The 13,004-nt window shown below is 43.4% G+C and overlaps 1 protein-coding gene across 1 annotated transcript in view; it reads left to right on the forward strand.

Moving 5' to 3' along the window:
* The first annotated feature begins 3,743 nt into the window (after positions 1 to 3,743).
* LOC147447361 (SEC12-like protein 1) overlaps positions 3,744 to 13,004 on the forward strand; it is a 43,800-nt gene continuing 34,539 nt past the window's right edge. Inside the window, exon 1 of the mRNA XM_086523184.1 lies at positions 3,744 to 4,078. Within this exon, the coding sequence (XP_086379310.1) occupies positions 3,863 to 4,078 (216 nt within the window). The 5' untranslated portion in view covers positions 3,744 to 3,862. The remainder of the gene's footprint in view (positions 4,079 to 13,004) is intronic.

Consider the following 13,004-nt stretch of genomic DNA (forward strand, 5'->3'; position numbering starts at 1 on the left):
CAATTGCCCTTGTTGCTCAATCTTAGGATCTTGGATATGAGACGTGAGCCATCCGCTTCAGCTTACAAGGGAGCTGCAACAAAATTTCTCTCTCCCCCTCGTCTGCTGAATCTGACACCCACAGAATAGTGATCGGTCCCCGACTACTTGCAGAATTGGACATTGACGAGATCTTTACTGACTAATGCAATACTTCCTCTGACCGCCTCCCCGATCCTCACGAGTTGCTGTTGTCGGTACTCGACAAGCCGGCCTCTTTGTAGTGATTCGGCTGTATGTGTGCTTCTAGCCGCCCCTTTTGTGGCCGCTATAGGCTACCTAGCTAGCCCACTTTCGGTTAAGCAGCTACAAAAATTCACTAAATCCAAAACAAATTTATCATGGCCCTACACGACATTTGGATTTCCATCCTACAGGATTATGCCATCCGCAATGACATATGTTGGGGTATCGAAGTTTGTCGATATTTTCCCAATGCCCGATCAAGTACATACTATTTGCTACCCAACACCCTACGTGCCTGGCATGAATACGTTGAACGGCAACCATAATTTTGTGGCCTCCAAACGTCGGCACACCCCGCCCAAGCAACATCGAGTGGGCTAAAGCAAAACTTCGCATGGGGGAAATACGCATCACAAATAAAATCCTTTACATTAATGCATTTGACCTACTGCACTCACCAACGGTCGAAACCACTCAGGCTCGTAAAGTACTTACCCTCAACCAACAATGGGACCGCTTTCCATTATTATGTTTAAAGTTTGGGACATGTCTGTCAAGAATAATGTATATCAGTCTTTTCATTTTGTACCACTTGACCACTTTCACAATGTATTTGGTAAAACTTTATGTAATAACCCCCACCATAACCTCATCATGTATGATAACTACCAAAAACCACGTATGTCTGCGGACTTTTGGGACGTCTACATTCAGAATCGATGGGATGACCAATCACCCTATCTATTTGACCATCTATCGGAGAAAAGGGTAGAAATCCATGCACGTGAACACATACCAACTACAAATCTTACCTTACATGATGCTTGGTACGAAGACCATAAACCTTACTTTTCTTGCCTCGAATATGGGCCGTGGATGTCTCAAGACCCACAACACACCCGCTCCGGATGGAAAGAGACGACTCCATTCGCTTTAGGTTACAACTGGGAGGCAGAGGTTCACCGTATCTATGGTGATAAAAAGCCCATATAAATATTTCAATTGCAAATTTTTAAAGGTTTTTTTTTAATGACCATAGAATAACAAGCATCAAAATGTCATTTTTAAAATTCTCGACATCGACAGCTCACGGGAAATGATAACCTTTTGCATTCGCATTTATCCGTCTCATGGCGATCCTAGGTACTTATTTTGGGATGCACTAATAACCACTACCTTTCATCACAATACAAGCACTTAGTATTCAAAACTTAATAAAAAAAATAGGGGACAATGTAAACAATCATGGGCAATCCAATTCAACATATAATACTTTATATGGTATCCCTCGAGAGGCCAAGTAGTACTACTATTCTTTTGACATAAATTGACTTATCTTTAACATGCTAAAATCTTATTTTGTTTTCGTACAAAATAAACACATTTGTTAACTATACTCCAGCATAAGTTTGACAATTGCAGCTTTCTCTTACTTGTGACTCTTCCCACACGCACACACTGGAATCAATATTTTCAAATGCAGTATACCATCCAGGTGCTCACATAAGCTGAAGTGCTTTGAGTTAGTGAACAACACTTTGTAAGTACTTTTGCTACTCCACTATACTCCAATGTGGTGTCACATAGGTAGTAAAATGTTTTGTTATGTCTTGTTGGTCACATGCACACAGATTTGCCGATTTAGGCAGTGTGTCGATGCTCATCGTGGTGTAGATTCGCCAATTTAGGCAACACTAGTTGTCCGTGCAGATCCGCTGATTTAGATAGTACACCGAAAAATTGCAGATTCACCATTTTCAACAATATTGTCGATCCACCGATTTAGGCAGCATTAGTGCAGATTTATCGATTTAGGAAACACGTCTTATTGGTGTAGATTTGCACCGATTTAGGCAACACCGATCATGAAATCATGCTACAGTGGCTAGCCACCGCTGTCCTTAGTATGATTTTGTTACCCGGGTATACAAAATGAAGTATATTTGGATTTGGATTTGAAATGGGTATATGTTGGCAGATATTTAGATTTGGATATGGAATATGATGCTTTTTTGTTGCGACAATATTTATGGGATTGGATTTGAGATTGATGAGAATTGATTAATGAATGATGAGTATGACCAATGATATCCTACTTCATCAGGGTATGACATATACTGCTTATTCTAGTGATATGGGACACTAGAATAGGTAGTATATGGATGAAGCCATGCATAAACAACATTGTTTAGTTTAATAGATTTGTTCTTTTATGAGATGTTCCTAACACAAAATACTATCACTATTTTTGACCAATATAGTTTGCACATTCTTATCTTTGCAACTGAGGACAATTGCTTTCTGACGGAGAGGTATGTAATGGAATTGATATTTTACTATTTATTGTAGCTGACACGTGGAAAAGACTTGACCAATCTAGGCCTATGCGAACGGATATATATTTTATGTACATTATATCATTCAAGTGCTTTTTTATGAGCTTTGGCCATTTATGACCGGCCGACCAGTTTGTACTCACTTTGACCATTCAAAAAATCTATAAAGTAAATACGTGCAAGAGGGAAATGGTCACTTTTGCATTGGGGGAGATTGCACCCAATGTCTGTTTCATTCTTTTATCCTCTCCTCTCTTCTCTCTCGTCGTGCCAGCGTAGCACTGTGCCTTCTCTCTTTGTGTGTGTGTGTGTGTTTGTGTGTTCGTTCGCGTACATTGTCGATTATGTGTGTGTGTGTGTGTGTGTTCGTTCGCGTACATTGTCGATTATGTGCTACGGGATTTGCGAGATATGCATATTTATTAGTTTTATGACTTGTAGTAGATTCTTCTCGATATTTTGCAAGAACACCGCGCCTCCGTTTGTAGCAGATATGTCCCAAACGGGAAGAGCAAAAGGTTTTGTGTTGTATTTAGGGGATGCAAAGTGAGGGCATCTATCCAAATGCAACCACCTATGGATCTTGTCGCCTTGGAATCATGGATATATGTTTTATATTTGCTCATGCCAAATATCTCTCATTACGAATTGATGGCCCCATTGCCTTTTACTTTGTCTTCTTTTGTGTTGTAGACTAGGATGTTTTCAAGGATCTTACACTCCTTATCTAGAAGTCCCCAGTGCTAATGGAAAGGATGGCACATCTTTTCATGATTATTTTAACAGTGGAGAATAATGCTACTTCTCCCTCCACACTTGTCTAACAATTGTGCGTACGATGTGTTTATATTCACTTGTAGCATTGAGTAGAAAACATATATGTGAGTAGCATTGAGTAAAAAACATTGAACTATTTCCACTAAAATGGTGGTTTTGTTGTTTTTGTCTACAAGGAGAAGAACACAACATACATTAGACTGTCATACAACAAAGACGTAGCCTCTGCAAGATTATGTACTATCAAGGTAGGAACCTCTCTATCCTAGTGTAGCGCTTCAGGGCACTAGTAGTTGGAATTTCCTAGGTTTATTAGCTGCTCCTTTTTTGGGAGAACATTAAGAGCATATTCCCTAATGGGTACAGGCACATAGTTTGAAACCCGAGGCACATAGGGACATCGTTAGAAGCACAAGTCCATTTTTTACGCTCTCTCTCTCTCTCTCTCTCTCACGCACGAACGCGCGCGCGCACACAGCTTCACGTTGAGTTGCTCGTTGGCTTGATTCTGAATTCTGTGTATCATGGCCATGAGCAGGCGGCCGCGCACCCGCCACCTTAAAGCCCAGAAAGAGGGGAACTCTCCTCTTTTTTGTGCTGCTTGGGCGTCCAGCGGCCCCAATTCTCGGAAAGAAGACATTTCTTACGTTCTTTCTGGAAAAATCGCAAGTGACACAGCTTCTGCTAGTATCCTGGAGCTCACGCGCTACGACTTCAAGGAGGATCTTCTATCAGAGGCGGTGAGTATTTCTTGATTAAGGGTTTTGGTTGAGAGAGAGAGAGAGAGAGAGAGAGAGAGAGAGAGAGAGAGAGAGAGAGAGAGAGAGAGAGAGAGTGTGGAGACTGATGGGTCCAACTAAGGAAAAGATTAACGAGTGGCAAGAATGGAGGAGAAGCCAGTCGTGTGTGAAAACCCCGTTTGAAGAGGTAAAATAGCAAGCAGCCAATTAAGCTTGTTAGCATTTTGTGACGCTCCTTAGCTTTGCACTGATGGTGAATTTCACCAGAAACAAGTTGAAGTTGAAAGGCGTCCAGGGAACTTGGTGAAGAAGTCTGCCATTTTGCTTGACGATGTCATTACTTTACTCAAGGACCGTATTACAATAGAAGCATATTGGTGACAGCTTGACCGTCTTTTTCTCCATCTACCTTCCTCAGTTCGCTGTTAAATGATGCAGATTCAGGTGGATTTCTGTTGATTAGTAGCGCACTGTCTTCTTGTGATTTTCACGTGGAAGAAGCTAGTTCCAATGGTGTTCGGCCCAGCCATTTTCTTGTTTCTACAAGAAAAGCAATACTCCAATGCATTTACGATTGCTTTTTTGACTTCGACAAATGTGACAACTAATAGCTATGAAGTTAAATTAATAAGGTGGAGGTGTTCTTATTCCAGATTCACAAAAGATGTTGACTTGGTGTGAAAGCCACAAAGTGTTCTTACATTGGAGCATTTTCAATATTTGTCAACGTATGTCTCATGCTAGAGTGGGATACCATATCACGAGAAAGGAATTGGTCTTTCAGAACAATCCTTCAACACATCCACATCAGAACACCACTTTTCGGGCAAACAATTCATCATCAACTCACCCACTTCATTGTCAACTCACCCACAACAATCTTTTTGACCTTCACAAAGACACCGACTCCGCATTTCCAGTTAACCCCTTAGCAGATGGCCAAGTACAGAGCTCAAGGGAAGTGTTACACTTGTGGCCACACCGGACACATTTTCAGAGAGAGTACTAATACCAATGGAAACAACAACATCAAGAGGCCTCGCCCTTTGTTGGATTGGTTCCAGACCTAGTAGGAGAGCCTGTACATGATTCGTGAGGGAGCATGGGGACGAGTTCGTAACAAGGGCGCTCTAACCTTCTTTGACGGTGGTTGTGCCAAAAACTCTATTTTTGTAGAACTTGTTGCAAAGTTGGGCATAGATGAATACGTGAAGCGCATAAGCTCAATCGGCAAATGGCACACCATTAGTGTCACAAGTGATGGCGTGGCAGTTGACGCGCCAGTTTTTGATAGAGGTGAGATCTGAGACGATGACATGGCTCAACGTACGGATTTGCCAACGTAACGTCCCGAAAAAAACGGGGGGGGGGGGGGGGGGGGGGGGGGGGGGGGCATGATTTGCATTCGGCAGCCCTTACACAAGTATAATCCCAAACTGCTGATGTGTCAAGCCATTGAAGACCTGAGCTGACTCGCAGATCTTGGCTAAGGGGCCTAAACCCTAAGTGGAGAAGCAAGAGAAGAAAAAGCAACAGTAGAAGAAGTTTTACCAACTTGCAAAGTCTTCGCAAGTGGCCAAATTTTAAAGAAGAGTTCCCACCAACTTACGGGACCCCGTCCAATGGGGCCCAAGTGCTTAGGGGCATTAAAATAAAGCAGGACCACACACACACACTCAATCTCTGCACAAAAACGTGATGATGTGGTAGTTGTACAGACACCCATGATTCGCGTCGATGACGTGGCAGGCGATACGGAATTCCGCGAAACGCGCTGACTTTTGATGACGTGGCAGATCCTCTACGCTAGCTTTTGAGCGGTAGCTTTTCATGTAATTGCTTTTGAGAGGCCAACGACCTTTAAATATGTGCCATGCTCAGTCTCTGGCACGTCTCCACGTGGGATTGCAGAGGACAATTAACCAGCTTGTTGAGTTGAAGCAATATAAAGAAATACAGAAAGGGGCGCTAGGGTTTGGGGCCACTGCTCTCTCGGGGTGGAACTCTGTCACATTCTGTCTTGTCTGTCGTGCATTTGTTTCAGTTCAATTGTTTTTGAAGCGTCTAAAGTCTGTTTAGTCTGTTCTTTTCCATTGGCACGTAATATCCATCATGTTACAGTGGTATCAAAGCTCCAATCGTGTGCTTTTCTGAAAGCATACCGGTCCTATCAGAGAGGTGACATAGCAAACCCACTCTTTCAATCAAGTCTCAACCATGCAAGAGCTCATGGACCATGCCGCGGTCGACTACAAATTGATGAAAGGAAAGCTAGAGTTTACTACAGAAGCAACTCCGGCCAATAATCGGAACTCTTGGCAACAACGAACAAATTCTCGAGATTCTTGTGAAAGTCAATCGCAAAGGCCTCGTTTGACACCTCAACAACGAGCACCTTATTACAAGAAGGCCGATACTTTAAATGCTTTCAAATAGGGCATAACTATTTTGGTTATCCCCATCGCATTGACAAACTAGAGGAGCCGACGCCTGCGTCGACGGTTGATACAACCCCAGGACCAAAACGAGCTAAACCGGCCATTGGCCTTGTACCTGACATCTATGGCATATGCCTAGAAACGCCTAGAAAGTATAAAGGAATTGTGTCGAGCATATGGCAAAGTCCACGGCTTCAAAGCTCTAAATTTTTTTGACCGAGGAGCTACCAAAAACTTCATCCATCCAGAATTCCTGAAGTAGATGGACTTTGATTATGATCCACAGGGTGGCGAAATTGAAGCTGAGTTAGCCACCGGTCAGACCTAGAAGGTGGTACCTCTCATCGGTGCTCTTTCACTGACCATCCAAGGAGATCATAAAAAAGTGGATTTTCACATTATGAAGTTGGGCAACTATGACGTTCTCTTGGGCATGCCGTGGCATGACAAGAATGACAACACTCCAGATTTGGAACAATTACCTTGTTGCAGAAGGACAAGCCAGTTGTCCTCAAAGTTCGACTGTCGGAACAAAAACCCGAATGATTTTTCTTATATATACTGTTTGAAGTTTGTTTGAAATGGATGGTATCTGTTTCAAACCTGTCTTGGTGCCGATTTGAATTGTTTAGACTCTGGTTTTAATACTGCTTTCAATGATTGGTGATTTACTCCCGGGAGGAGTACTGAAGAAATTTAAATGTTTGAAAAGGGTTGTTTTTTTACTCATGGCTTGAATCTGGATGGTTATTACGGGGAGAGTATTAACTATTAAGAAGTCTGAGTAGTGGTTACTCTCAGCACCTCCAAAGGACGCAGGTTGCGGGGTGGTTTGGTTGTAAAAGGCCTCTATATCTCATGGCCTGTAAGGTGCAGTGGAAGTGAATGTTGAGCTTTGCTCAAGATGAGTGCTCCGAACTGTGCTCAAGGGTTCCTTTTACTTACTGAAGGGAGAGCCTTCCGTTCCTTTAGTGAGAATGCAAATGATCATAAACAAAGTGGGTAAACACTGTGAATGAAGGTGCTGAGACTGAGAGAGAAAGAGAGAAGAATACCACACCAGATAGTTGTCAAACCCTCCTCCGAAGGCCCCACTCTATGGCAAGAGCGGTTTGCTATTGATTGCACAAATCTCTACAATGCTATGGACTTGCCGACGATTCGACGACGAGACGGGTTTAAATCTGAAAACGCTAATGGCTGAAACCTGCAAATCTTTTATTTGCTGAATTCTGACTCTATGTCGGTGACGACAACGATTACGACGATGCGCTGAAAACGCAGATGCTGAAATCTGCGTTTTCCGGCCTGAATCTACAAACCCTAGCTGATCTGACTGTGCGGCGAGGATCTGTTTGCAGGAAGGTGAGATCTGCGAGGTTTGGGGGCTGCGGTACGGAGTCGATATGCTGAAAATGCAAAATGTTGATGTAGGAAAGGTGATGACACCAGAAATCTGTAAAAATGCTAGGCTGAAATGCTGTCCAAAAACGCTAGGCTTGTTCTTATGTCTGTAGCAAAAACGCTAGGGATCTTGCTGTGTCCTACTGTCGCCAGGTTGATCTGCAAATGCAAAACGCTGGGCTAATCTGCAATGCTGAGAAAACGCTGGCTGGTCTTGGTAGCTTGAAAACGCTAGGTCTTCTTGCTAGTCTTGCTGAGAAGGTGCACTTGGTCTGCTATCTCTTTTGCGAGAATACACTAGCGCTAGCTTTTCTTATATACTGGCTTGGGTAAATTGCCCTACCCAGTTTCCCAACAAAAGTCACTTAATAATAACAATTGAAAAATGGCTAAAATAGGGAAATTAGGTTTGTGCATTGTGAAAATGGTCCTGATGGGTTCTAATGGTAATCTGATGATCATGCTGTGTGCAACCAAAAGGATATGCATCTACTCTAAGTGCCTGGACATGCACGATCTGCGAACAGACTCACAAAAGTGCCAGAACACTTCCTAAGCTAGGCTAACTGAACTGAACCAAACCCTAGTCATGAAGTAGCTTGTCCACGTACACATAGGGTTAGATGTGCACGTGACATCCCCTCCTTTTTAAAGCGAGGTACCGATACCGAACTGTATGGCGTCGAGAGAGATCACCAAAAACGTTTGGAATCCTGGAAAGAACTCTTCGCCGGCCCACTCTGATGTGTGGGTCATGCGATACTTGAACTTCATAAAGGTCTGTAACGCTTGCTTCTTTTTGGGCCGCACCAAAAGCGGCACAAAGTCATCTGTGGCTCCTTCAATGCTTCAACTTCGTCTATAGTCATGCGTCTACCTTCTTCAAGAATCTCCCAAGGATGAAATTTTTTGAAACCATGGAAAAACATGAACATACCCATTCCATGTAAAGTGACTATAATAGACTTGGACACTCCAAGTCGAGAATCTACCGCGACAGCACCAAATAACCACTTCAAAAGAGTTCACAGTTCACAATTTATTCGACACTAGCCCGGCGGAGTTCTGTGCCTAGAGTTATTGGCCCAAAAGACTGGCGCTCCTTTCGGTATTTCTTTTTGAATTAATCTGAGTTCAAAATAGAAGAGTGCGGGTAGGCACACAGACTCTGCGTCCATATGCTCTTAGTTGTGAGAGGCCTGCTCACGAATTTAAAGATTACAAGGGATGCTAAAAAGCAGAGCCCCAAAAGCTGATAAAAATCAAAAGCTTAGGTTTCTAAAAGCCTTCATAAAAATAAAGCAAAGGCTATTTCTCTCTCTTAGGCTTTAATAAAAATAAAGCATAAGTTCTCTGTCTCTCTCTTTAATAAAATAAAGCAGAGCTTCTCTCTCTCTCTCTCTCTCTCTCTCTCTCTCTCTCTCTCTCTCTCTCTCTCTCTCTCTCTCTCTCTCAGCAATTGCGTAGGAAAAGCATTGCTTAAAAGCTGCCAAAAATTCCCGCAATCAGCGCCGTAGAACGCGGAGATCCGTACACGTTGCCACGTGGCATTCTTTCTACAAAATGCGGGCCTGTCCGTATTGCCAGCCATGTCAGCTTGCAATTTCTGGGGCTTGTCCATGTAGGGCAAAGAGTGTGTGTGAATGGGCAGCCACGTCCCATTTTGTGACATACCCCGCTCTTGAAAGCATTGCAATCGCCCTCGATTATGCCTGCAAAACAGATAGAAGCCATAAACTGTCTTAGCAGACACTGACTGTTAGTACCGACGCACTAGGAACACACATCTACCACATGTACCAATCGACAGTCACATCACACGACATCACAGGACATCACATGACAAATCACATTCAACATTCATTCGGATCCTAGACCATGATTTATCGGCAATGCAGTTAGCAATCGCATCTAGATCCACTCAGGACCTCACAGAAGCCTGATTGACTAACCCCTATTGCAACCATGTGTCACAAAGACGGGCACCACATGCCAATAGAAAAGAACAGACCGAATAGACTTTTAGCAGAGCACACGCAACACGGAGTAGCGGAATTCCACCCCAGAGAGTATTGGCCCCAAACCTTGGCGCCCCTTTCGGTATTTCTTTATATTGCATCAACATAGTACAAGCCGGTACTCCAGACTCTGCACCTTCTCCAGGAAGCATGCCAGAGAATGAGCCCCAACCTCATATGTAAAGGCCCTTGGCCTGAAAAGCAGTTATAGTAAAAAGCCTTTAAAACTCAAAAGCTTCTAGTCCAGAAAGCAATGCCAAAAGTTGCTAGCATGATTTACAAAAACCCGTACAGCCTGCCACGTCATCATGCCAGCGCAATTTTCGAAAATTTGCCACGTCATGAGTTTTTGCGTGTGTCCGGATGATCTTGCTTTATTTTCTTCCTTTCTGTCACTTGGGGGCCCATCGAACGGGGTCCCCATAAGTTGGTAGGACTTCTTCTTCTGTTACTTGTTCTTCTTAGGGTTTGGGTCCCTCGGTCGGCATCTGTAAGTTGGCTCCATTCTTTAGGCTTTGATACGTCAGCAGTTTGTTACACCATGTCTATTCCAAATCATTTAGACCAAAATGCTACAATCATTTCGTCTATCAGTTCCTGCACTCAAAAAGAAGTCAAGAACAAATCAGTTTCATATTCAAGAATTCCATTTCATAAAGTCATACAACAGAATATTGTCAGCTCTCAGTATCCCTGAATTTTAAAGAGACATCAGTGACTCTAGTATTCAAAAATCGAGGCATCTGTTGACAAAGGAGCGGAGTAACTCCCCTCTTGTGCAAACCCACTGCACCAGATCTCCGGCCAAGCTGAATTCTGGGTTCCATTTGAAATAGACTATGCTAAACCAAAAGCTTCAAGGTAAAGATTCCGAGGAATATCTGCTAGGTCTTCCTCCTCCATTTGCTTCGCATCCATTGCGAAGTAGGTCTTGAATTTAACTAAGAACCGTCAGTTCGCTTTACCTTCTTTCTTTCTTTCTGTGCCAATTTTTGTTCTGGAACGAGTATTTGCTCTTTTTCGTCCAATTCGGGTTGCACCTTTGGCTTCCCATCATCAGGCACATCGCCTTCAAAAGGCTTTAAGAGACTCACATGAAAAACATTGTGAATCCTCCAAGTATTCTGGCAGCTTCAGTCCAAAGGAGATATCATTTATCTTTGCGGAAAATTTGAAAAGGTCCACACTATCTCATGCTAAGCTTTCAAGAAAGCCGCTCCTTTCCCTTTTTTCTTTCTCTAGCGTGCCTTCTCAAAACATAAGAGCACCCAATCATCCTCCTTCAATTTCAAATTTCGACGATGGCGATCTGCTACCTTTTTCTGAGATTTCTCGAAAGCCTTCCGGACCAAGTCCCTCGTGAACTGATCGGCTTCACAGAAAAATCTTATCTTTCGTGCTAAGGAAGGGTGGAACCTTTGTAGCAAATTCAATAATGTCGAATGACACCTTCCCCATCAAAGAGTTAATCGTGTTTCCGTAGGCATATTCCACCAAAGGTAAACACCTTTCCCATGTAGTCTTCTGATCCAACATAGAAGAATTCAACAAATTCAGTACCACTGAATTAGCAATCTTTGATTGCCCGTCAGTCTGCGGGTGGAACGATGATGAGAACTACAACCACATGCCTATGTTCTCCCAAATACCCGTCCAAAACAAACTCATGAACCTTGGGTCCTGTTGGAGACAAGTTGCCTTAGGCATGCCATGTAATCTGAAGACCTGGGCAGTAAACAATCGTGCCCACGCTATGTTCTCGGGAGGTGAAATCCATTGCAATACTTTCCTAGGTTCGGTGGGTATGGGTAAAGGCTGTAACAATCCCTGTGCTTTATGCCTATCAAACTTGACCTTCTGGCATACCAAGCAATTGCGCACAAACTCGTCCACATCCTTCTTGAGTCTCGGCCAAAAGAAGTCTCTCTCTACCCCTTCCAAGGTGGTAGCAATGCCGCGGTGACCCATAAAAGGCAGACTGTTGTCACAAAGTGATGACGTGGCTACCGACAACAGAAACCCTAATTTTTACCAAAATCCTGCAAACCTAATTTATGCCAAAAACCCTAATTTTTGGAAACCCTAGCCCTAATTGCTGGCTGAAACCCTAAGTGGCTGGAAACCCTAAAACTTGGCGGAAATTCCGGAAATTGCGAAGGTTGAAAAAAGAAGAAGCTAGCGACGTTATTTGGCAGCTTTTTGGCTACGCAAGGGAATTGGAGAGGGAGAGATATTTGATCTGCTTTATTTTTTGGCTATCTCTTGAGAGAGAGATAGATTGCTTTTGAACTGGAAGCTTTTTGGGGCTCTGCTTTTGGGCATCCCTTGTAATCTTTTTATACGCGGTGAGGGCCTCACTTCTCAGAGCATCTGGACGCAGAGTCTGAGAGTGAAACCCTAACCGCTCTTTGTACTTTGACAATTGATTTAATACATAAAGAAATACCGAAAGGGGCGCTACTCTTTGGGGCCAATATCTCTAGGCACGGAACTCCGCTGGGCCAGTGCAAATCTATTGTGATCTGTGAATTGTTTTGAAGTGGTTATTTGGTGCTGTCGCGATTGATTCTTGACTTGAAGTGTCCAAGTCTGTTACAGTGGTATCAGAGCACGACCGATTTCTCTTCTGCGGGAAATCCGATCCCCAATTTTTTTTCCGCGGCACCTATGGCTTCACACAAGGATCAGTCGTCTCCCTCTGCATTTGGAGATGCAAGCACGGATCACAACGAAGATTCCGGCAGAGAGTATGGCCCGTCTCGGCCTACTCAGGTGGAGCAAAGAGAGATGAAGCGTCGTCAATTGATCGGCGATGCAACAAAGATGATGCTCAGTTTTGCGAAGGATCCAAAGTTGGCAAAATATATGAGCGAGACTTCTTTTCAAGAAGTGCATGCGCAGCGACAGAAAACCACTACACCACCTCTGAAACCCGCTCTCAAGAAACCTTCTGATCACAAACAGTATTCAGAGAAGGAATTACAAGAGGTGGTTGATGCACGGATTGCTCAGCTTTTTGACGTGCAAAAGAAAGCCAAAAAGCACGGCAAAATCAGAAGAAAAGCA

The sequence above is a fragment of the Adiantum capillus-veneris genome, chromosome 11 (genome assembly GCF_014529385.1).
Source record: "Adiantum capillus-veneris isolate H3 chromosome 11, ASM1452938v2, whole genome shotgun sequence".
Classification (NCBI taxonomy): domain Eukaryota; kingdom Viridiplantae; phylum Streptophyta; class Polypodiopsida; order Polypodiales; family Pteridaceae; genus Adiantum; species Adiantum capillus-veneris.